This window comes from Mirounga leonina, unplaced genomic scaffold, assembly GCF_011800145.1.
Source record: "Mirounga leonina isolate KUSES-001 unplaced genomic scaffold, KU_Mleo_1.0 Mir_197, whole genome shotgun sequence".
NCBI classification, from domain to species: domain Eukaryota; kingdom Metazoa; phylum Chordata; class Mammalia; order Carnivora; family Phocidae; genus Mirounga; species Mirounga leonina.
The window spans coordinates 14,823,416-14,849,276 of NW_023270494.1; the positions used below are offsets into that span (position 1 = coordinate 14,823,416).

A 25,861-nucleotide genomic window follows, 5' to 3' on the forward strand; every position below is an offset into this window, starting at 1 on the left:
CAGTTCTAACAGAGCCAGCAGGTGCTCATTTGGCCACGTAGAGTCTAAACTCTTGAAAGTGGTTTTTTGTTTGTTTTAAAAGTAGGCTTCACACCCAACGTGGGGCTTGAACTCACAGCCCTGAGATTAAGGGTCGCGTGCTCTACTGACGGAGCCAGCCAGGCGCCCCATAAACTCTTAGAGGACATACTTTTCCCCAGACCTACTGCCACCCCCAGCTCAATGCTTCTGACACGATGGCAGTTACTTGCCGAATACTGGCTCACAAAATCAATCACAATTTGCCCTTCTCTTCCCTTGAAATGACTAAGTGTGAATCCAGAATGAAAATAAAAATAAATGGAGGGAGTATTCAACCAGGACTTAGAGCATTTGAATAGCAGTGGGGACAGGCACTCCTCCATCTTACCACGCTGGGGCGTAGGCTGAGGAAACTGGCTTGGACTTGGAAACCCTAGCCAGTCATCAGAACCTGGTGTCCAAGCACACAGGGTCTGGAGTTATCATTTGCCATCCTTCAGAGCCAGTAGTTTACTGCATCCTGACTACCCTGTCTCTTAAATCTCTTCAGTTATGCCCCGTCCTCTCCTCTCCTCCTGCTCCTGCTTTAGGTCAGGCTTTTACTTCTCCTCGTCCTATTACAATAAGTGAACTGCCTCCCTGTTTCACCCCCTACTCAGGCATTTTCTTCACTGACTCCTAAAGTGCAATTCTGAGCATGACTTCCCTCTGTGTGAGTTTTCCAAAGTCTCATACAAAAGACTCTGTCTGATCTGGCTCCTGCTTACCTCTCTAGTCACACTCCCCATCATTCCCCATTCAAAACCCCACATCAACTTATAATTCTCTTAATATGGCCATATTCTTTCTTGCCTCTATAGCATTGTACATGGATGTTCTCTCTGCTTTAAGTATCTTTCCCTATTCCCAGAGAACTCCTACTCAGCCTTCAAAACTCAGCTTGAACATCCCTTGTCTTGTGAAGTTTTCCCTGACCTCCTCTGGCTCCTACCCAGACGTAGGGGATCACCTCCTCCTCAGGGCAACCAGTAAGCCTAAACACACAACATTGCCAGGAACTGTTTATCTGGGAGACTGCAAGCAACTTGAGGGTCATGGCCCCTGGCACAGAATAGGTGCTCTGTGTTTTATTAAAAGGGAGGACTCCGGCTGTCAGATAGTGAGATGGGCTGGGGTGGACTCTCAGCCCCCAGCCAGTATCTCTGGAACAGGACCACAGTGGCAGAATGAGAAGAACTGAATTCATCACAAGAAGAAATTCAGTCAATCTATACATGTTCAAGTTTTATTACAAAGTATGATGGGCAGAAAATACGGTACTTCTTATACAGGAGGCTGAAACAGAATGAAAGGGTGAAAATTAGGTTTAATATACTCAGGAAGCAAGAAATAAAGTCATAGATGTAACACTCCACTTTCAGGTGCCTTTGAAGTCGCCTTCAATGGAGATTTACCATTATGGTTTCACAGCACAGTGTTAACATTTTATTACAAGCCCTGTGTACAATCAGTCCTGTGATAATAATATTTTAAAAAGAAAAACGGGTGATAGTACAGTTCTGTAGGGGGCAGCTTCCTCTCCACCTGACCATGGGAGGTCACAAAACCTAGAGTATAGAGGAAAAGTTTAAATATGTAACAAGAAATGAAGTTCAGACGTACTAGGCTAGAGGGGACAGAAATTGATTGGCTAGAGCTTAACATCTCAGAGAACAAGGAATCTCCGTTTTCTACACAGAGGTTTGTACAATCATGCTACAAGTTCACACTCGGGGGAGGACAGGGGGAAGTCACTGACAAGGTCATAAAATACACAGGAACCCAAGCAAGTGATTCATACTCAACTCAACCGAGTCAAAGCTGTAGCTCAACAAGTCTCGTTGCACACCGGATTACCACAACCAACCCCAGGCTAGAGCATTTCTCTTAAACGGCAGACACCACAAGTCCATAGTCACTGGGTTGTCCTAAAGGTGGGTCCTTGTAAGTTTTCTAGCTATTACAACGACTGCCAATACCTTTCTTCTTGAGTTCATACTTTCACTAGCTTATTTGTTTCTGGTTTGATACACCAGTCCAAGCCTCTTTGGGAAGGCACCTGCACGTTTCCAAACTTAAAAAAGAATATCCACAAAGTAGCCTGAGAGGACAGGGCCCGCACTGTGTAGCCACACCTTTAACTCTGAGAGCCAGCGGCAAAGACAATCGTGGGAGAGGAAGAGGGTGCAGGAGGGACAGGTGGGCAAGGCTCTACAACAGGAGACGCTGGGGGCAGCTGGCCCAGCCAGTACGAAAGCCTCGTCCAGGGCTCACAGTGATGCTCAGCTCAGCTCAGCTCTCCTCCCTCGGAAATCCCAACTTAAGTGCCAGGCATGACCTTCCTTCCTCATCCTGGAGTGCACAGAGTAAAGGGAAGCATCTGCATTGAGAGAGGCGTCTACTTGAGTAGTCTCCCTTACTCCAAGCCAGGCAGGCAAAGAAGCTGCCACATTCTCAAACTGGGGATGGCCCTCCCAGGTGTGGTAAACCCTGCAGCTCCCACCTGTCTTCACCGCCTCCGACTTGAGGCCCAGGCTGTAGCAGAGAGAAAGTTCTACGGGGGCAAGGCCAGAGGAAGAGAAAAGAAAAGGGAGGGGAGGAAAATCGGCAGGACTGTTTACAACCTCTGCTCTGTACAGGCCTACAACCAAGGAGAGCCATGATGAGGAATGGCCACGGGACGCCCACTACCTGTGGATGTTGCCACCGAACATCACCTATAGCTCAGTGCTGCAGGAAGGGGCTCCCTGCCCGAGCTGCCATCCTGTCCCCACAGTTAGCCAGTGCCACAGATACCTGACGGATGGTCCAAAATGGCTGACAGAGGCTGTGCCCCCAGCCTCATTCCATGGCCACCCCAGACCTTTCATGCCCTCTAATATCTTCTCCCTTGATCTAAAGAAACACTTACCATGGATTTTCTCCCACATCCCAAATCTCCTCTGAAAATTTCAGCCAAAACTATCATCAAAACCTTGTAGGAGTCTCAATTTTTTCTGTTTTTTTCCCAAATTTTAACCGGTTCTTTGAGAGCCGATCCTGGTTCTGATAAGAAATTCTCACCCAGTGATCAAATATCTTCCCTCTTCAAGTCCTCGACTTGCAGCTCCCTTCCTCCCTAGAAGGTGAGGGTTCCAACTCTTTTGGGTGTAAATACTCAAGCCCCTGAAGGACTTGTACCCATTCACCAACTCTCTGATGAGGAACCTGAAGCCGAATTTATTTAGCACCTCTCCGTCCCCTCAGAGCAGACAAGGAAAACAAAGGCAGCTTCGGCCCAGGGGGTAGGAGCATACGGAAGGGCCACCGCCAGGAGAACCAGAGCCCGGACATGCTGCCCTGTGGCCTTTCCAGGGAAGCCCTGGCCACTGCTCTTCTCACACTTAAGGAGAGCAGATCCAGAGCCTCCCACCCATTCTCTCTGGGTGGCAATCTGAAAACCTGAACAAATTAAACAGACACTTGCTTTTGAAACTACAACAGATCTCTGCTTCCTGGAGCATGCCTGGCTAAGAGGCTTTCTCAGTCTTGAGACTACAGAAATCCCCTCCTCAGCCATGAGGCCACCTGGCCTATGGTGGAAACGGAGGGAAAGGGAGCTGGGACTTCAAAATACCGGCAACTCAGCAACCGTGAGTGTGTATGTGTTTGCTCAGGGAGACTGGGGAGTCTCACCTGGGCCCCAGGTCGATGCCAGCAGGAGGAGGACCGCACTGCAGGACTTAGGGAGGGGTGAGAGGTCTGGGAGCCCACAGGGCAAGGAAAAAAAAAAAACCACCAAAAGTTGCTGGTTTCCAGAGAAGTAGCAACTTTATGCAAATACATTCTAATTACTACTAATTTTTTCTCCTGATTGTTTTCCAGTTCCAGTTGACAAATCTCACCATGCAGACCACGTTTAAGTGTAGATCAGGAAAGGAATCTTAACTTAGAACTCAGTGCAGTTAAGCCCTGCCCCAGGACGACCAGCCCCTCCTACACTCTGACCTCCATCTCAGACCCTTCCCCAGGGGAAGGACCTGATGGCCTCCTAGAGCAAGCAACCATCAACTTAGACTTGCTACCCTTAAGAGAAGGACCCTGGAACCAGCAAATAAGAATTACAAGCAGAGGAGGGTTCTGACCAAGAACTGCTCACTTTACACCGCTGAATGACACAGTGCAAATCTGGTAGTAAATGAAGGAAAGTCAACCTCAAGTGGATGGCCAGCTAAAGAGCCTCAAAATCAGAGTAAGAAAGTGAAAAAGTAGAAGGGGAGATATGCTAAGAAAAGAGCCTTTTTCTTTGGACAAGTGCCTGTGTAGTAAAGCAAAGAGCTGTGACTTTGGAGATTAAAAATACATCTGCTCTGGAAAAGGAGACTCAAACAAAAGAGTTTAAGGGCCCAGGAGAACAAAACTGTTTTGTTTCTCAAGAGCAGGTGAGAACCCAAGTGGACAAAACCACCAGCCGTAAGGTCTGCTACTCTCCTACTCAACAGCTGCACAACTCAGAGGGGCTCAAAAACCTGTGGCAGAACATGCTAGACCAAAGTCCCCCAGACTCTGAGCATGTCCCAAACCCTGCCTGCCCAAAGACTCATCTACCACCGGAATCACACACAAGCCCTCTCCGTGGAACTCACTCATGTAACGGAAACAAACACTGCAGCCTGCAAGTCCAATACTGCTCAGCACCTAATGGTGGGGGTGGGGTGGGGATGGGGTGGGGGATGGGGTGGGAGGGTGGTGACAGGTGCACCTTAACTGGCTGGCCCTGCAGCTATCTATTTATTTGACGGCCTGGGATTATCACAGCCTATTAATCCACTCCTTCCAGGAGCTGACAGTCTCCCATATCTAAAGAAGATCTTGTTCAGGATTAGACACACAGACTATGTGCCTTTCAAGCAGGACTCTCTCACTCAAAGAGTGGCCAACCATCAGTCACAGTAAACCAACCAAATCGAGATACCAAAGTTCAGCTTACAGACTGTGCTTGCGTATCATTCAAGACGTGAAAGAAAATGGCCTGGGAATTACATCTGGAGGGAAACACCGACTCGGAAACTAGGTACTGGAAATGCACTCTAAGCTCAGCTTTTCTGAAACCATTCCCTTCAAGTCAGACACGCTGTCTCTCTCAGCCCTACCACATGGCCAGCAGGTCCCAGTGGGGTCGGACAGAGGTACTTCAGGAAGTAACAGAAGGCTTCACGTGTCTGTCTGGGAGCCCAGAATGCCCTTGAGAAGAGCCGGGCTGAGAACAGGTGAGAGAACTGGCCGACTTCAGAGCACCAAGGCGGTCTGGGACTCCTGGTCAGGTACGTTGCAGTCAGGCAGTGATTCAAGAAGGCAAACTGCTCATGGGGTCGAAGGCCCAGTGCTCGATCCAGGCACTGAGGGAAGAGAGGAAGTGCTAATGGGGTGGACTATGAGACAAAGGAAGAAACCGGGAAGAGTAAAGTTCTTTTCGTAAAAAAATCAGCCTGATAGGTAAAAAATATACAAAGTTGAAATTTGTTAAAGACATTGATAATAGGAGGAAAGACAACTCCAAATTGGTATTTGTTCCCACGTAAGTGCTAACAGGACACAGACACAGATTGCCGCCTCGGGCAGCAGACAGGTAAGAGACATCTGGGGCAGAGGAGTACAAACATAGCCAGTGCCTGCAGTGCTCATTAACACAACAGCTGACAAACAAATATACAGAAAAGTTTAATGGAGGAACCAGAGGAGAAGAGAAAGGGAGAGAAAATTGTAAAACTCGGCCCTGGGCTGAGGAGGCGCCACACTAGGACTGAGCCTGGCGCAGACGGCGACGGGACGACTGGCCAGGAACTCCTAGAGCAGCTTCTGCTAACAGTGATGCAAAGCAGTGAGACACATACTGGCCACCAGAAACACGCTTCTTCTTACTTTGGGGATGGGGCAGAGGCAGGAAACACACAAGCCCCCGCCTTGTGGGCAAGGCGCCGCCAATGCTACACTCGAAGTATTTCCAGGCAGTTGTTGTAGCAGATGGCAATCCAGTCGGGCTGGGTGGACGCCCACTGCACGTTGTTGATCTCTCCTTCAGCTGTGTAGGCCAGGATAGGGTCCTCGATGGCCCGGGGCATTTGCTGGATGTCCCAGATGAGAGCCTGGTGATCATCCGCTAGTGACAGAGAAAGCCAGCAGCAAGGTCACAACTTGGGCAAGGAGGAAAATGGCCCCTGCATTCGGGGAGGGTGGAGGGATCACAGTTCACAAAGCATTTGCTCACCAAGATCCCAGCCAGGGAGGTTTGATTTCAAGCCCCCGTTTTATAGATGAAGAAACTGAGGCTCAGAAATGTTCAGGCCCTTGCCCCGAGCCCCAGAGCTATGCAACCCGTGAACGGCAGAGCCAGCACTCAGAGCAAGGCCTCTGATGTGCCCCAGGGCCCCGGTCACTGCGGCAGAGCTAGGATGGTGGAACGGGACCTAGACGGGCACCTCTTACCCGGGGCAGGCATCAGGAAAGGACCACGGGATACAAAAATGATCCCCAAACATGTCATTTGCAGCCACTTAAAGTACTTGAGCACTTAAAGATCCCTTTCTGATGATTCAGCTTAATGGGATTTTACCCTATTTCATGAACTTTTATACTTCGATGAGGTGTTACACAGATGAGATGAAGTGCTGAGTGGACATGTGCTATTAAAAACAATCTTCCCTAGAAAAGCTACCTTCTTTGCCCTGGGAAATACCAGAAAGAACGCAATCACCTTAAAAAAAATACATAAGCACGTGAAAAAGGACTGGAAGAAAATATATCAAAATGAGAACAGTGGTACTATGAGGATGGCAAAGTTATGAGTTATATTTGCTTTTCTCTAGTTGGTAAGTGATCTGTAATGCGGTCATTTACTTTTATAATCAAAACAATAAGTTCTTAATTTAAGGGAAGAAAAATAAAAAGGCAATGACCTTCAATACCACAGTGTCCCCTGATCCCATCAGCCCATCCTGATGTGAAAACCTATCTCTGACACACAGGAGATTTGAGGAGCCTAACATGCCAGGCAGGCTCGTGTGGGCAACACCAGCCTCGTGCCACGGCCATATAACCCAGACGAGGTGCAAGATGCCCTTCCCAGGGGCCACCTCTGTCAGGGGCTCCGGGGAGCTGTGCACAACACTCAGCACATCTAGAGCACTAAGTTCTTTGTCCTCAGTGCCACTCTCAACCAAGCACATTCTTCAGCCATAGCTCCTTCAACTGAGGGACTCGGGACAGGTACTGTGGGCCCAGCAGTGAGCCGCACAAAGGCAGCCACCAGGAGCGGAAGATGGGCTTCTACTGGGGGGTGCTGGTACCGTTCTCCATGAACAAGGGACAGCGTTCTTTCTTCCTTCTCCCCCCCTTCCCTATCCACTCCCCTGGGGAAAAAAGAAGGCAATCATGAAGGAGTCAGACCACAACCTGAGGTACAGAGGAAGGCAAAAGGCCCCTAACTGCTCCTCAGTGACATACAGGCATGAGCAGAAGGCCAAAAACAGGAAAAGTTTCATGCCTTTCAAATGAATACTGAAATAGCACAAAACCACCAAACTACTCTGCTCCTTTGGCTTCATAATGAACAAGGAAATGAGGATGCTACGGATTAGTGAGGAGAGGAAAAAGAACGTTAGAGAGAAACCTGAGGCACCGAAGATGAAAAAGATAAGAAGCAGAACATTATGGGGTGAGAGTGGAATCCTGTCTGTGTAAAATAAAGGGGCAGACATTCGTACTGGGGGCTATATGTAGGCATGTACCCACATAAAAAGGTGTCGAAGGAGACACAATGACTGTTGTCAGAGGCCACCTATGGAGAGTGGGACTGAGGTGGACATAGGACAGGAAGGAGAAAAGATGACTTTCACCTTCCTATTTTATATACCTCAGTATTATTTTAATTTTTAATAACAGGCTTATATTATTCCTAGAATAAAAGCACACTGACAGCCAGCCTATTTTTCAGGGGTACTCTTTTCGGTCTGGCAAATGGTGAGGTGGGGACTACAAGTCACACACCAGTGATCAAGCCACGCAGGGCCTTCATGGGAGCAGCACTGCTGCCTGCCAAGTTGGGGCAATCCAGAGCCTACTGCAAAGTCGTTCTGCCTCCCCAGGGAGTGTCAACCGTGGCCATTCCCAAACATTCTGTTCCATCTAAGAGAGATTGCCCCCCTTCTCCACAGTCCTGGATCTGAGTCCTCTGGGCCAACCTAGATTTCAGGGAGGCACAGCCTGTAACTGATACATGATGTAAACAGCACACGGCAGGAGCTCTGCTATCACTGAGGGTACGAGATCGTCTGGAAATGTGGACTACTTCAATTTCACAAGTGGAGGGAGGCTCTCAATTGAGTTACTTTGCTTAGTCTCTCAAGCCACCCTTAGGAAATAGCAAGGATTACAGTTCTAAGGAGACAAGAGGAAGATCTCCTCCCCTCGCCCCCCCCCCATGGCTCCTCCCCACGCCCGGCCACCACGATTACCTGCGGTACAGATGTGGCAGGATGAGTGTGGGGCCCAAGCAATGCCATTGACACACGCTCGGTGGTTGTTCAACCTGGCGACAGGTGTACAGGGAACTCGGACATCCAGAATCACTACCTGCAGAAATAACAAGTAAACGGCGCAGGTACTTCAGGGTGTAACAGGAAAACAAACAAGACACCACAAAAGAAAAAATAATTCTAAAGCATAACGTCTTGGTTTGTGGATTTAAAGACCATTAGAGGCAGAGGGTCTTGGGCCCAAAAGCAGCTACAGGACTGAGGAAAAAGAAAACAAAGACACAGGCAGTTTATAGTCTCTATCTTAAGCAATGTAGGGCCTTTATTTTTTTTATTTTTAAAGGTTTTATTTATTTATTTGACAGAGAGAGACACAGCGAGAGAGGGAACACAAGCAGGGGGAGTGGGAGAGGGAGAAGCAGGCTTCCCGCGGAGCAGGGAGCCCGATGCGGGGCTGGATCCCAGGACCCCAGGATCATGACCTGAGCCGAAGGCAGACGCTTAACGACTGAGCCACCCAGGCGCCCCAATGTAGGGCCTTTAGACTGGTAAGGAAGGGAAGAAGCAGGAGTAGGTAACATGAGTTTGGATAATCCACCAAGTCCTATTCGGTGCGTGTGCTAAGATTAAGAATTCCATGCATGCTCAGCTGGACAGAATGAGAGGCCTCTCCCCACAACCCCCAAAGCAGAATTTGAAATGTAAGAAGTCTGAGGTACCGGCTTCCCCAAAAGTTAATCACTGCATCATCTCGACGCACACTTTACTGCTTTTATTAAGTAACGGGCTATGAAGAGTTGTCATTTCCGTGTCTGTTTGCTAAAACTGGAAGAATCTGTCCAGACCATAGAAGGGGAAAACTGCCTGTTTCTTTACTCAGCACCATAAGCACATATGATTTGGTTTGCTTTTTAGACACTGCTTTTCTTGGCTCCAACTCCAATGCTCCAGTATTAAAAGTTCTTAGCACACAGTCCTTGTTTTAGATCAGGCTTTCTCAATCCTAGCGCTACTGACATTTTGGGTCGGATCATTCTTGGGGTCGGGGGGCGCTCTTGCATGCATTGCAGGATGTTTAGCAGGACCCCTGGCATCTGCCCATGAGATACCGGTAGCACTGCTGCCTGCCAAGTTGGGGCAATCCAAAATGTCCCCAGAGAAAACTGCCACCAGCCAAGAACCAGTCTGCTAGGTAGCCTCAGTGGTGTCACAGTTAGGTGGCCAGGCCTATGGCAGCCCGAAGCAGGGTACTCACCTCCATTCCATCCATGGCCATGGTGGCCAGGTAGTTAGGGTCCTGCTTGTTCCAGCAGAGGCGAAGCAGTGGGTGATGCTGTGGGTCTTCATAAATGATGGTGCTGTGTTCTAGATGACGGAGGTCAAACATCCGCACCGAGCCATCAGCGCCCACGGAGGCAAACATGTCCCTGCCACCCCCAGCCCGACTAAACGCAATATCATAGACCTGTGGGTGAATAAGAAGCTTCAGTCAGATTCAGATCTGGGACCTTCTTTCCCTGTAGCAGGGAACCTACTATCCCTAGTTCCCCTAAACCCCATCATGACACAGAAGGAGGTGAATAAAGCCAAACGGTATCTGTGAGTTCTGGCGCCTGAGACCTCTAACCTCGGTGACTTTCTGCTATACAAACTGGCTGGCTTCTTCCTGCATTTTTGCTTTCTGAGTCTGTTTCCTCCAACCCTCGTGATAAGACAAAGAGTATAAACCCTGCTGAGCAACAGAGCACAGGGCGGAGTTTTCTATGTGCTGTCAGCCAATGGCTGTCCTCGGCCACACTACAAAATTGAGACATTTATTTCCCTGGCCTTGATGGCTTTCATTTGTGTGTGATCAGAGACAGATCCATGCCCACATTAAGGCCACTGATTTGAGAGGTAGAGGCAGCCCTCCTGTGGCCACTTAGCAGCCAAGCGGGTTCTGCTGTGAAACCCGGACCTGAAACTCATTTTCTTTTCTTTTCTTTTCTTTTTTTTTTTAATTTATTTGACAGAGAGATAGAGAGTACAAGTAGGCAGAGAGGCAGGCAGACGGGGAGGGAGAAGCATGCTCTCCACTGAGCAGGGAGCCTGACATGGGGCTCGATCCCAAGACCCTGGGATCATGACCTGAGCCGAAGGTAGTGGCTTAACCGACTTGAGCCACCCAGGCACCCCTTCAAGAAAAAAGAGCAGTTTTGAATCATGGGACACTCAGGTGTTCCTGTCTTCACAAAGAGGTTCAGGATCACTCTCCTGTCCTAGGACATGCTCTATTTCTTCTCCTAGTTGGTTTGTATTCATAAGTGAATCAATTTAGGTTTTGAATCATTGTTTTCTGCATTTATTACTTGCTGCAAACACTGCACACCACTAATACCTATGAAAAACAGGGGCAGAGAGCAACAGAGAGCTTCAGAGGAAAAAAAAGCAACAAAGCCAGAGCCAGAGTGGAAAGAGAGAAAAACTGAAAAACCAATTCCAAGGATCTCCTGGGGTCAAGGATAGTAACAGCTGACTTCTGGGGAGACATGAGTGGCATCTCTCACTAAATACCGCGACTCCAGCCTTCTTGAGGTTCTGCTTACTAAGGGACATTGCCAAAGAAGCATCTATTTCTATTCGACCTCATAAATTCCTTTTTCTCTGGCTGACTACTAAATTACACTTCTCTTTCTATGGTAGGAATTAGGAGTGGTACAAAAGCAAACCCAGCCGGTCATCACAAGGAGGCCTGACAGATCACGGCTCTGACCAGCACTGTCCACCCATGTCAGGGCAAGGGTATGTTTACAAGATGTGTTCCCCACGAGCTGGCTCCCAGGAATCCCAGGGACAGGGACACCTCGGCTGCCCCGCTAAGCGCTCAGGTGCCCCAGGCAATGCGGCCAAGCATGTCAAGCTCTCTCAGCTCTTTCTTCTTTCTCCACCTAAGCATTTCCTCCTAAACCTAGGGAAGGTGACAACTCCTGGATAGACACTCCCCTCCTCCACACCCAGCCCTGCGGCAGGCAGCAACAAGAAAGAGCTTCCAAACAAGTCTCCACTTTGACAAAGAGGTGGATTGAGGAAAAGCAAAGGTCTAGGAGGTGTCGCTGTTTCTCTGAGAGCCACCCTCCCAGGTCTGTTTCTTCAAGGCTGGGGTGCCAGGTTAAGATCCATCCCTGGCCCTTGCCCTAGGGAGAAGCTAAGGTATTTCTAATCCCCTCTCTTTGTTCCCGTAGTGTCTCTGTCAATGGCTGTGTCCCCTCCGTGGTTTTAGCTTTTGCCAGGGAGACCAAGCCCCTGGGCTCCAGGAACCCTGTCTCCTCCCTTCGCCCCTCTGGCCTACAGGCAGTAACAGCTTCCTGTGTCTCCTATTCTCCACCTTACCTCACTGTTGCCAGTGTGGCCTCCCAGCTTCACCATCATCTTTGTGAGCAATGCCCTAGGTTAAATCCCAAGTTTAAATATTTATAGTAGTTCTAGTCTTCTGGGTTGGACCCCGACAGAGAAGAGCAAACTAGGTTGTCACAGAACTAAAATGTAGCAACCTGTTCCACTTGATGTCAAGAGGGTTTCCAGAAGTTCCTTACTGGTCCTCTCCGTAGGACAAACTCTTCCTTTGCACTTTAGCCTAGCAGAAGCCAAGTCTGGCAGTCTTGTAACAGAGCTTACCTGAGGAGTGCAGAAAGCCAAAGACCAGCCCCTTACTAAGAGTGATAACCTGGTCACCATCTTCCCATTCTGAGGACAACCTCAAGTGTCTGACCTGAGGGCAAGGCATTCTTTATATCTGGACTAATACTCCTCGCTGAGCAGGGTAAGGGAGAAAAGAAAAGGAAACACGACCCACAGGAAATCAAGAGTACAAGAGGCATGCAGCAGCTCTGGGAAGAAAAAATTTATGACTGGTTTCCAAAAGCTCTCCTCAGAAGAATGCTTTGCTCAAAACACAATCACAAATAGCTCCCCTCGGCTTTTCCAATAAACACAGGAGAAACATCACCATGAAAATAAACCATGTTCCATTCCAGACTGTATTAAAAGTATTAAAGAACATACTAGAATTTCATAAAACAAGTTGAGAGAAAAAAATGGTGATTTAAGTTTGTCTGCCAAGAAATTTTCCCTCTTCCTGGTTTCCCCCCATTTCCCTCTCCTCCAAAAAGTAAATATATTTCAAGATAAGTGTTATTTTTTAATTCCATCAGGTCCAATAAGAGCGTTCATTATTACGAAACAGCAACCTCTGGCACAAAAACTATACATGTAGATTAAGTTGTTTACTTAAAAACAAAAAAAACCCACGTTAGTTTACAACAGTGTTGTTTCTCACTATTGGGACACACTACTATTTTCAATTTCAACAAGACATCAGCATTATGATTTTTCACATACTCTGCACAATAGTGAAAGGATGGTCTGACCTCGAACTGAAGGCACAGAAAGCAGCTAAGGAAAGCAGAAAGAGGAACAGCATCATTACCTCCTTGTCATGCGCGATCAGCTGGGTCTTCACATGACCAGACACAAGATTCACTCGCCCCAACACCTGCCCTGTCTCCAGCCCCCAGATGGTACAAGTCGTATCAATGCTGGAGGTACCTGGAAACAACCAGTGCATGTCAGTGGCTGACAGGAGTGAGGCTTCCCTCCTTGTGTCTACTGCTCTGTGTAGCCCAGGAGGCGACATGCCATAGATACTTGCGAGCCAACAAGAGTCAAGTATTTAATCCCTACCCCAGGACCTTGGACTCTGCTGACTGGAGAGATAAGATATATACACATGGGAAGCTCAGCTCCATATGAGGAATTAATAACCACATTCCATATTTAGCCTCTTTCCCTCTGGCCCATTTTAGGCTGATGCATGGACCTCAGGCCCAGTGTTATATCTGAGGAAATGTATCTTTGCTTCTTCAAACTGGAATACGCACCCCCTCGCTCCCTTACCTAACAGATAAGGATCCACCTCATTCCAGTCAAAGGAGGTTAGAGGAGCACAGAAATCTGAGTTCTTGTTATTGTTTAGCAAACATTCCAGCCGGGTTTCTGTTTCACCAACCTGAAGGAACAATAATTTTTAAAAATCAGCCAGTCTTATCTTCACAGAAAACCTTTAAAAGCTCCAATTAGACAATATATTACTAAACAGAAGACATAGGGGAAAACCATTTTTATCACAGAGTAATAAAAGCCAGAGGAACTCCCTGAATGCTACTTCTTTCCAAGCTTTCTCCTCTGCCCCGCTTTGTTTTTCCAAATGTTCACCCCTAGATTTTCCTAGAGAGGAGATCTTCTCACCTTGCCCGACCCAGAACCTCTGAATCCTGCCTGGCTGGGCACTACACCTCCAGGCTAGGAGAGATGCTGCGGCTGCTGGGCTCAGCTAAGAGAGGAGGTGAGGCTCCACAATCCACTCACATACTTCACTAGAATCAGTGGCCCGGTATTTTGTTTTTAATTCACTCAAAAATATCTCGGCTATATACAGAGTAAGAAGCCTCAAGCATCCCCACCTCCCACTCCACCCCCAGAAGGTTCTCTTCATTTCATCAGGTTAACCGAGCCTCCCAAGTTCCAGAGCCGACTGTGGCCTGACCACAGCAGGACTTCAAGGAATGTTGGCTAGATTTACCAGGGAATCTGGTGAGTCAAACGAGGTCATTCCAGATCCACTACCATTTGTTTCTCCTGGGCTACAATGGCACTCACTGCCTCCAACCCCATTCAGTTCTGTGACTCCACACTGCTTAGTAACAGCCAACACAGAGAAAGCCCGTTGGTCTGGCTCCTAATTGAGCACCTGCTTACCCTCCACACACGGAGATAGTCACCACTTGTCGCCAGTAGGTCTGGATAGACGCCTTTTGTGTCGGGGATCCACATGAGCTTTGTAGTGGGGTACGGATGGTCAAAAGTGTTTCGGCAAATAAACTCCGAACTCTCTTCATCTAAACCAACAAGCTGAACCTGTAACACAACCAAATGGAGCCAGGTAAACATTTGTTTTTCTGGAGCAGTATCAAATACATCAGCTCCTTCCCCCTACCTCCCAACACACTGGCTAGTAACAAGCTTACACATAAGCATGTGTCAAAGGAGCATTCAAGAAACCAAACCACCGGGGCACCCGGGTGGCTCAGTTGGTTAAGTGTCCAACTCTGGATTTTGGCTCAGGTCATGATCTCAGTCAGGGTTGTGAGATCGAGCCCTGCATCAGGCTCTGCGTTGGACCTGGAGCCTGCTTAAGATTCTCTCCCTCTCCTTCTGCCCCTCCCTCCACCCTTCCCCCCAAAAAGAACCCAAACCCACTGTAACTGGCAAAAAAAAGTGACTGCCATCAATGGCAAAGTTCCCTGGTTTCCAGCCACTTTTTCTTAGAATTGATTTGGACCAATATTAACTTCTATTCTTTTCTGTCAAACTCCATCTGGCTCAATGAGAAAAGCCACTCAGTATACAGTTGTTTATGAACTTCTACCAAATGGAAGATGGAATGGGGAATTTTTGGTAAAGATCCAAAATAAGTGGGTAAGCACCAACCACACAGCAGAAAAACAGAATTCCTTCTAGTGTTGCCTAACTTCAGGCTCAGATACCAGTATTTTCCTGCTTTTTTTTTTTTTTTAAACAATTTAGGTACAGTTGCATGCAATAAAACTCACTTTAAGTGTACAGTTCAGTGATTTAGAATGTATACATTTGCAAAGGTATACAGTTGGGAAACCTCTCATGATAATTAAGATATAGAACATTTCTATTACCCCAAAAAGTTCTCTTGGGCTCCTGTGCAGTTAATCCCTTACCCCTAGCCCCAAGCAACCACTGATCTGTACTTTTGGCTTTTCTGGAATACCATACAAATGGAATCATATGGTTATGAGTCTTGACTGGCTACTTTTAGCACAATGTTCCTGAGATTCATCCACATTACTGGGTGTATCAGTAGTGTCTCCTCTTTCATTGCTGAAAACATTGCATTATGTGGAAACACTATAATTTATGTCCATTTACCAGCTGATGAACTTTTAGGTTACTTCTAGTTTGGGACCATTATAAATATTGCTACGAATATTTATGCCTAAGTTTTTCTTGGACAAGCTTTCTTTTTTAAAGATTTTATTTATTTATCTGACAGAGAGAGAGAGAGAGAACAAGTAGGCAGAGAGACAGGCAGAGGGAGAGGGAGAAGCAGGCTCCCCGCTGAGCAGGGAGCCCGATGCGGGGCTCAATCCCAGGACCCTGGGATCATGACCTGAGCCGAAGGCAGCCGCTTAACCGGCTGAGCCACCCAGGTGCCCCTGGACAAGCTTTCATTTCTCTTGGGTAGACAACTAAGAGTAGAACTGCTGGGTCATGCTGTAAATGTAGGTTTAACTGGATTAAAAAACAAACGGCCAACTGTTCTCTAAAGTGGCTGTGTCCTTCTGCATTCCCACTAGCAATATAGAAGAGGTCCACACCCTCCACATCCCTGTCAGCACTTGGTATTGCCAGCTTAAAAAAAAAAAAAAATCATTCTAACAGGTGTATAGCAATACTTTAATTTGCATTTCCCTACTAACTAATGATACTGTGTATCTTTTTTTTTAAAGATTTTTTATTTATTTGAGAGCGAGAATGAGAGAGAGAGAGAGAGCATGAGAGGGGGAGGGTCAGAGGGAGAAGCAGACTCCCTGCCGAGCAGGGAGCCCGATGTGGGACTCGATCCTGGGACTCCAGGATCATGACCTGAGCCGAAGGCAGTCGCCCAACCAACTGAGCCACCCAGGCACCCCACTGTGTATCTTTTCAGGTGCTTATTTGCTATCCCTATTTATTCTCCACTGAAGCCTGTTCAGGTATTTTGTCCTTTTTTTAAAAAAAAAGACTTGGTTTTTTAGACTCAGAAAAATTGCGCAGAAAGTAGTGTTCCCATATACCTTCTGCCCCTACATGTGTACACCACCTCCACTAACAAAACACCTGCACCAAAGTGGTACATTTGTTCAACTGATGAGCCTACATTGACACATCATCACCCAAAGTCTACAGTTTACATTCGAGTTCGCCCTTTGTGTTGTACGATCAGAATCACACAGAATAGTTTCACTTCATTCTTTACCAGATTGTTTTATTTATTGAGTTTTGAGAGTTCTTTGCATATTATGGATACAAGCCCCCAGTTATGTGTTTTGCAACTATCTTTTCATAGTCTACAGCTGTTCTATCATTTTCTTTTGGTGATTTTTGAAGAACAGAGATTTTATTTTATTTTTAAAAGTTTTATTTATTTATCTCTACACCCAATGTAGGTCTTGAATTCACAACCCCAAGATGTAGAGTCACACATGCTCTACAGACTGAGAGAGCCAGGTGCCCCAAAAAACAGAAATAAATTTTGATGTCAGTTTATTGTTTCTTTTTTTAACTCATGGTTTTTGTGTCCTTGCTAGTAATTCTTTGCCCCACCCACAGGCCACAAATTTTTCTTATGTTTTCTTCTAAAAGTTTTATAGTTTTAGGCTTTACATTTAGGCCTATGATCCATTTCAAGTTAATTGCTTTATATGATGTGAAGTATGAATCAAGGTTCACTTTTTTTTTTAAAGATTTTATTTATTTATTTGAGAGAGAGAGAGAGAGAGAGAGAGCATGAGGGAGGGAGGGTCAGAGGGAGAAGCAGACTTCCCGCCAAGCAGGGAGCCTGATGTGGGACTCGATCCCGGGACTCCAGGATCATGACCTGAGCTGAAGGCAGTCGCTTAACCAACTGAGCCACCCAGGCGCCCAAGGTTCGCTTTTTTAATATATGAATGTCTGACTGTCCCAGCATCATTTGATAAAAACTATCCTTTCTCCTTTGAATTACTTTGGCCGCTTTGTTGAAAATCAATTGACTGTGTATTTGTGCATCTACTTCTGGACTCTCTATTCTGTCCTATTGATCTATATGCCTATCCATTTACCAGCACTACATTGTCTTGATTATAGCAGTTTTCCAGTGAAGTCCTGAAATCAGATGGTGTGAGTTCTTCAACTTTGTTGTTCTTTTTCAGAATGATTTAGCTATTCCATATATTTGCTTTTCTGTGTAAATTTTAGAACCAGCTTGCTAAATTCTTTTTTTTTTTTTTTAAGATTTTATTTATTTATTCATGAGAGACAGAGAGAGAGACAGAGGCAGAGGGAGAAGCAGGCTCCCCGCGGAGCAGGGAGCCCGATGCGGGACTTGATCCCAGGACCCTGGGATCATGATCTGAGCCAAAGGCAGACGCTTAACCGACTGAGCCACCCAGGCATCCCCAGCTTGCTAAATTCTAAAAAAGCCTGCTAAGATTTGGCTTGGGATTCTGTTGCATCTATAAATCAGTTTGGAAAAACTGCTTTCTTAACAATAATGAGTTGTCTAGCCCATAAACAGCATATTTCTCATTTAGGCTTTAATTTCTCTCAGCAGTGTTTTAAAGTTTTCAATGTACCAGTCTTGCATTTTTTTCATTAACTTTATTCCTAAGTATTTTTTATCCTATTACAAATGAAATTGTTTTAAAAATTCCATTTCCAACTGCTTACTCCCACTACAATGGAATTGACTTGATCATTAATCTTGAATCCTGTATCTTTGGTTAATTAGTTATTAGTTTTAGTAGCTTTTTTGGTAGATTCCTAAGGATTTTTCTATGTATATTTATAAATCTTGCCATCCATGTCTGACTTTTAAAAACCTGATGATGACTAAATCTAAATATTCATTTTTATGGAACACCTACAGGCTTTCAAAAATAAAAAAATATAATGTGTTAGGGGAGATGATGTATGAAGATGTAAAATGAGAAAAAACCCACTTTCCTAAAACACAGTAACACTGCCCTAAGACAGCAATAAAAGTGATACCACAGGTAATACATGATAAGCTGCTTATTTATAACACAGATAACTGGTAATAGTTTAGAAGAAAGAGCAATAACTCAAAGGGGGCAAGTGAGGAAAAGTAGAGATTGGATCTGAGCAGTCTTTAAAAGTGTGTGGAAAGGTTCTGGGGAGGCAAAGAACAAAGGGACTTCACCCCAGGCAGATGGGAGAGAAGGAACAAATCAATGTACTAAGGGGACAAACTAAATGACCCAAACTAAATGGCAGCAAGAAAACCTGTTTCAGAGACCATCTGAGAAAGCAGTGCAGATGGGGCTGGGAAGGTGTGCCTGGGGCAGGCTGCAGAGCCCCGAAGCAAACTGAGGACCTAGGTGGGCTTTCCCCTGTGAACGTGTCTGAGAAGGGGCAGGAGGACTATGAGGCCTTGGAAGTAAGAGTATGAGACGTGGTAATGACAGGACTGTCTGCCGGGCAGGGGGCTCAGCCCAGGGACCCACAGGAAAACTGGAAAAGGTTAAGGGCCTATGGTGACAGGCAGTGAGAATGACAAGGGACAACCAGAGATGATCACAAGAGGGATTTTGACCGAATGAACAGTTCTTTGAGAATTTAAAATGCGGACCTTTGCAGAAAATAATACATAAAGAAGGAAGATTCTAGATGGAACAGGGAAAACTGGCATCAACTGTGGTGGGGGAGGGAGGAACAAACAGATGAGAGGTTAAATTTTTGGGCTCATTGGGCAAAACAAAGAATAAGCCTCTCATATAGATTTTGAGCCAGATATTTCATTCATGTACTTATTCAATGAATTGTAATGTGTGGCTACTAGGTGCCAGGCACTGTTCTAAGTGCTGGGGATACAGGAGCAAGCGCAAGAGACAGAATCTCCCTAACCACGCAGATAACACTGTGAGGTTAAACTAGAGAAAACACTACACTCCCTTTTAAAAGCTACCTTTCAAGTCATCAGAGATTTCACCCCAACCCTGAAATATCAGATCCCGGGGCGCCTGGGTGGCTCAGTCGTTAAGCATCTGCCTTCGGCTCAGGTCATAGTCCCAGGGTCCTGGGATCGAGCCCCACACTGGGCTCCCTGCTCAGCGGGAAGCCTGCTACTCCCTGTCCCACTCCCCCTGCTTGTGTCCCCTCTCTCGCTGTGTCTCTGTCAAATAAATAAATAAATTCTTAAAAAAAAAAAAAAAAAGAAGTATCAGATCCTGTGAGCATTTGCCACTTAGGATTCTCTTAACCAGACATTCAAGGCTCTTCACCACCTGGCCCTAGCCTATCTTACTTCCACTCTTATTTATCTAGTCACTGCTTCTCATCTTTTTCAGGTTCCTTTCCTTACACTGCCCTCTATGCTTGTAAAACCCTCCTACCTCCTTTCCAACAACCTAAATCCCACCCAATTTTAATACAGCACAGTGGCATTAGGAAGCCAGGGCCCCTTACTTACCATTTGCTAGCTGTAGGACCTTGGACATGTTATTTAACTTTGCTAAACTGGTTTTCCAATCTGTAAAGTGAAGACGTTCACAGTACCTACCTCAGAGTTCTTTGCAACACTCTCTGTATATAAACACCTTTTGTATGTAAATTGTTTAGGCTAATGTATACTCGTACTCAGAGTGTTGAGCTTTTAATATTACTACTATGCCTCACCTCCTTCATAAACCATCTGTAGTCTTCCTGGTACAGGGATCTTTCTGTACTGATCTGTACCATCCATTTGATGACCAACCCCTAACTACCAAATGAAAGTACTTACATTACTGTCTTCTGCTATTTCACTTAGCAAATGCCTTAAAAACAGGCCCTGTCTTACTTCTGCTTGTACTGTAGACAGCAGTGGTCTCCAAATCTGGGCATCAAATTTACCTGGAGTGCTCTACACATTCCTGGGGCACCCAGCTCTAGCCCAAGATTCTTTATTTATTTAAATAAACATATAATGTATTATTTGTTTCAGGGGCACAGGTCTGTGATTCATCAGTCTTACACAATTCACAGCACTCACCATAGCACATACCCTCCCCAATGTCCATCACCCAGCCACCCCATCCCTCCCACCCCGCTCCACTACAGCAACCCTCAGTTTGTTTCCCGAGATTAAGAGTCTCTTATGGTTTGTCTCCCTCTCTGGTTTTGTCTTGTTTCATTTTTCCCTCCCTTCCTCTATGATCCTCTGTCTTGTTTCTCAAATTCCACATCAGTGAGATCATATGATAGATGTTTCTCTGATCAACTTATTTCACTTAGCATAATACCCTCTAGTTCCATCCACGTCGTTGCAAATGGCAAGATTTCATTTTTTTTTTTTTTTTTTTTATCTAGCCCAAGATTCTGATTCAACAAGTGTCAAGTAGGGCCCAGGAATCTATATTCTTTTTTTTAACATTTTATTTATTTATTTGACAGAGAGACAGAGAGCATAAGTAGGCAGAGAGGAAGGCAGAGGGAGAGGGAGAAGCAGGCTCTCCGCTGAGCAGGGAGCCCGATGCGGGGCTCGATCCCAGGACCCGGGGATCATGACCTGAGCCGAAGGCAGATGCTTAACGACTGAGCCACCCAGGCACCCCTCCTCTGTGCATATGCATATGTATGTGGTGGGGTGTTTTAAAAAACATAGAGAGGCTTGGACCAAAGTGTATTCTGTAACTTGCTCTTAACAACTTATCTTGAAAGGTCTTCTCAGGTTTACCTCATTCTTCTATAGCAGGCCATGTTAAGCACACCATAATTTATTAACCATTCACAATTACTGTGGTTATAACCCATTGTTTTGCTATTATAAACAATACTGTGTACACATGTGCAAATGCTTTATTGAACAGATTGCTAGATGTGCAATTGTTGCATCACATTTTAAATGTTAGTACCACAGAAACTACGAGATAATGTATGTTGTTTTAAGCTTAAAAAAAAGTTAATGGATTTGATCCAACAGCCTTCGAAAGGCTGCTTCCATTTACATTTTCTTGAACAGTGTATGAGGGCCAATTTCTCCATAACTTTCAAAACAGAAAAAATAATCTTTTACATTTTTGCTAATCTGATGGATAAAAATGCTATTTCACCATTTTACTCTTGAAGCTGAGCATATTTGTTTATTATTTCTACTTCTGATTAACAGTAACAAGTTAATTATGTGTGTGCTTATGCTAGTTCAAGTACAAGCACCGGGCTTACTGCTGTACATCACTACCTCTAACCCTCTCAACATCTTTATGACCCAGGTACTATTCTTCTTGCCACTTTTCTAAGATACTGAATAAAAGAGACAGTAAGTATCCTGCCCACAATCACGAAGCTGCCTTTTAAAGATTTTATTTCTTTATTTGAGAGACAGAGAAAGAGAGCGTGTGTGCCTGCTGGGGGAGGGACAGAGGGAGAGGGAGAGAGAATTTCAAGCAGATTCCAAGCTGAGCGCAGAGCCCCACTCGGGGATCAATCTCAGGACCCTGAGACCACAACCTGACCAAAATCAAGAGTAGGACACCCAACCAACTGAGCCACCCAGGTGCCTCCTGAAGCTGCCTTTTAAATATAGGTAATCCTATCCCACAGCCAAGCTTCAGTTTATTTTACTGAGTTGAGTCTATCTTTTTCTTATTGATTTATAGGAACTCTTATAGATGGTTACTGTGCCTTTGATAAATTTGCCCATAAAACTCTGAGGTGGTGCCTTTTTGTGAGTAGATCTTTGACTACATTTTCAGTTCTTCAAAAAATCCTTAGGAATTTAATTATTCAGATTTTCTACTGAAATTTGGCACTTTGTTTCGCCTTAAAACTATGCTTTAACTAGGCTTTTGACCATAGTCTTAAAAAACTGTTAGTAGCACTCTCGATCTTTACACCTCATCTCCTACTCCTTATGTCCGCCTATGCCCGTAGAAAAGGGTATTTCTAGGGCACCTGGGTGGTTCAGTCAGTTAAGCGTCTGCCTTCTGCTCAGGTCCTGGGATCAAGCCCTACATCGGGCTCCCTCCTTCCCTGCTCAGTGGGGAGTCTGCTTCTCCCTTTCCGTCTGCCACTCCCCCTGCTTGTGCTCTCTCTCTCTTGCTCTCCCTCTCTCAAATAAATAATCTTTATAAAAAAAAAAAAAAAAAGGAAAGGAAAGGGAGTTTCTGTCCCTGTCCCCCATGGGAAGAAATACTGAGGGTGAAGAGCTCTGCACTTGCATCCCCACTGTTAACTAGTTCCAACTGCTAAACTGACCAAAGCCCTGAGCCAAGCACATGGACATGTCTCATTAGGGGCCTGACTGCTCTGTTAGGCAGGCACAACTGCACTCTCGCTCTTTCCCATCCTGCTCCTACATGGAGAAGCAAACCAGCCTACTCATTATGGGTCTGACCATCCTTTGCTCTAGCTTCTCTTCACCTTCAGCTGAATAGGTGAGGTCAGGTTGGGTCTGCCCATAAATTAGATGTGGAAAAGCAGAAAGTCTCACTCAGGATTTAAGGCTAATCTGCATTTCTCCAGCTTAATTTACCAGGGAGTAGCATCACATTGGAGGTGCTTGTTCAGTCGTTAGTAGAGTGGGGCTAGATTTCTCCTTTGGCTATTATTATTACTAGTATATAACTTCCTTGATAAGAAGCTCCCAAGGGGAAAGGGGGTGACTGATAGAATTTAAACACCAAAATTCTACCCTAAACCCCTTACCATTATATCTTCTATTACTTTCTTGCTCAGACTTGAGAACAAGTCTTACAACTTGTAAGTTCTAACTAAACGATCTTTCTTTTTTATTTTTAAAATCTTTCAATTGGGTTTATTTTATTCTTTAAATGAACTTTTAGGGGCGCCTGGGTGGCTCAGTCGTTAAGCGTCGTCTTCAGCTCAGGTCATGATCCCAGGGTCCTGGAATTGAGCCCCGCATCGGGCTCCCTACTCCGCGGGAAGCCTGCTTCTCCCACTCCCAGTCACCCTGCTTGTGTTCCCTCTCTCGCTGTGTCTCTGTCAAGTTAATAAATAAAATCTTTTTTAAAAAAAATAAATAAATGAACTTTTATAGATTGTAAAAGAATTATAAAATGTATGACCATTGGATAAAACCAAAGTATAGGTATACAAAAAAAGTGATTAACTTCTCCCCCAACCCCTCCCCAATATATTACAATTATTTAGTGTATGTTGCTTCTTTATGCTCATATATATACACAAGTGTAGGGTTTTCCCTCAACTTTTAGAAAAATGGAATACTATATCCAATGCTATGAATCTTTTCATTAATTTAACAAAATAAGGACATCCCTCAGGTCAATAAATAGATCCAACTCATTCTTTAATTGATGCATATTTCATAGAATATATGTACCATATTATGTGGCTCAGCAACTCCCCTAATAATGTACACTGTTTCCCTTTTTTGCCACTACTTACATGGGCCTTGTACATATGTGCTTATGTACTGCTATCTTTATTTCTGGAGGCCAATCCCAAGAATGAGACTTCTGTATTAAAGGGTATGTACATTTTATTTTAATGCAGCAATACTTGCTTTATTTAATTAATTAATTTTTTATTTATTTATTTTTTAAGCAGGCTCTATGCCCAAGCCCAATGTGGAACTTGAACTCATGACCCTGAGATCAAGAGTCACATGCTCTACCAACTGAGCCAGCCAGGCACACCAAGGTATGTGCAATTTTAAATGCTGATTTACTCTCCAAATAGGCTGTAGCAATTCACACTCCTACCAGCATATGTAAGTGTTCATTTCCTCATACCATCAACAATACTAGAAGCAGTCAACTTAATTTTTATAAATTTGAAAGGAAAAAAAAAAATCACAAGATCAATTCTCATTTTCCTTAACTACCTGTGAGGTTGAGCATCTTTTCCATTTATTGAGCACTCACACTCACTACTATGAACTGGATATTTATACTTTGTCCGTTTTTCTTTTTTTTTTTAAGATTTTATTTATTTATTTGACAGAGAGAAAGAGAGTAAGCGCACAAGTAAGCAGAGGGAGAAGGAGAAGCAGGTTCCCCTTTAGGCAGAGAGCCTGATGTGGGGCTTGATCCCAGGACCCTGGGATCATGACCTGAGCCAAAGGCAGACACTTAACCAACTGAGCCACCCAGGCGTCCCACTCTGTCCATTTTTCTATCACACTAAGTAAATTAACCTGTCATGTTTTGAAAATATATCCCCTGGCCTATCATTTGTCTTTTGACTTTGTCCACAGCATTATTTGTATTTATTTGTATGTAGTTTTATTTGTATGTAGTATAATCTGTCAATCTTTTCCTTATTTGACTTTGGATTCGATGATTGGTTTTAAGACTGCCTTCTCCTCTGCTCACCCCCACTGCCTCAGTACAAATTTCCTAGTCAATTTTCTTCTATTATTGCTTGTAGGACTTAACATTTAAATATTTTATCTAGAATTGATTTTCATATATAAAGTGAATTTGCAGGCTCTAAATTCTTCTGCCAGATGGACAGCCAATTATGCCATACAATTTATTATTATTTTTTCCTAGTGAATTAAGGTTCTATCTTACCACAGACTACATTCCTATATACACTTAGATCTGCTTTGGAACATTCTATGTGGTTCCACCAATCTCTTTGGCTATAACTATACCAATTCCAATATATTTATTCTATTCTGGTAGGGCAATTGTTTCCCTCTGTTTTTCAACACATTCTTTTTCTTCATAATTTTTTTTGACATTTGTATATATTTATTTTTAAGGCTCTGGCGACAAACAATATTCCAATTCTGGCCCTGCCTTTACCACCTATATCACTTTGGGCAAGTCATTTATCATATTTGGGCCTCAGTTTTCTCACCCACCCTTAAGTTTTGATATGTAGTAATTTTTCCTAATCAACTGACTTCCCTTAACTTAAAAAATTTGTTTTCTTAATACATGGTCCATTTTTATAAACTGAGTTATCTTTTTAAAAAGTGCATTATTTTTACAACATAAATCTTATGTATTCTTAAGCATATTCTCAGGTATTTATAGTGGCACAATCTATAATAATTGCACATTTGTAGACATTGCTCCATTACCTGCTGTCATCAAATGTGGTATGCCTAATTTCTCCTCTTCAAGAGGAATCAACAATTTTGCCTGGCTGCCCAAGAGTCTTTCTTCACCCTTAAAACTGAGAAACTTTCCTAGAAAAGTTTTCAGTGTCAATTGTTTTGTATCCATTTTTCTTGAAAGATGGTTTAAACTCATTACTTCAAACCTTTATTTCCATAAAGTCTTTAATTACGTATTTGAGCTTTTGTGTTTTCTGCATCTACTGCAGTCAATTGTTTATTTCCATTTCACTTGCTCAACCTGTCTTTCTTATCCTTCACTAGGTTTTCAGCAGTTTGTATTTGTTTTTATTCTCTTTCCAATGTGGCTTTTAATTCTGTGATAACTTTTGTTTTCTTTTCCACTATTTTCCTCAGCTTTACCTGCTGA

At 44.6% G+C, this 25,861-nt stretch overlaps 1 protein-coding gene across 2 annotated transcripts in view; it reads right to left on the reverse strand.

The window, feature by feature from the left end:
- Positions 1-1,292: 1,292 nt before the first annotated feature.
- Positions 1,293-25,861, reverse strand: part of DCAF7 (DDB1 and CUL4 associated factor 7) — a 32,769-nt gene continuing 8,200 nt past the window's right edge. Inside the window, exons 2-8 of one of the 2 annotated variants that reach the window (XR_004683100.1) lie at positions 14,367-14,525; positions 13,506-13,617; positions 13,039-13,157; positions 9,829-10,038; positions 8,553-8,670; positions 5,962-6,199; positions 1,293-1,356 (exon numbers count right to left, since the gene is read on the reverse strand). Coding sequence is in view for 1 of the 2 variants with exons in the window: in XM_035026317.1 (XP_034882208.1) it covers positions 6,027-6,199; positions 8,553-8,670; positions 9,829-10,038; positions 13,039-13,157; positions 13,506-13,617; positions 14,367-14,525 (891 nt within the window). In the remaining variant the exon portion in view is untranslated. Of the gene's footprint in view, positions 1,357-4,768; positions 6,200-8,552; positions 8,671-9,828; positions 10,039-13,038; positions 13,158-13,505; positions 13,618-14,366; positions 14,526-25,861 lie in introns of those variants that run through there. The other variant, XM_035026317.1, reaches the window with a different exon arrangement.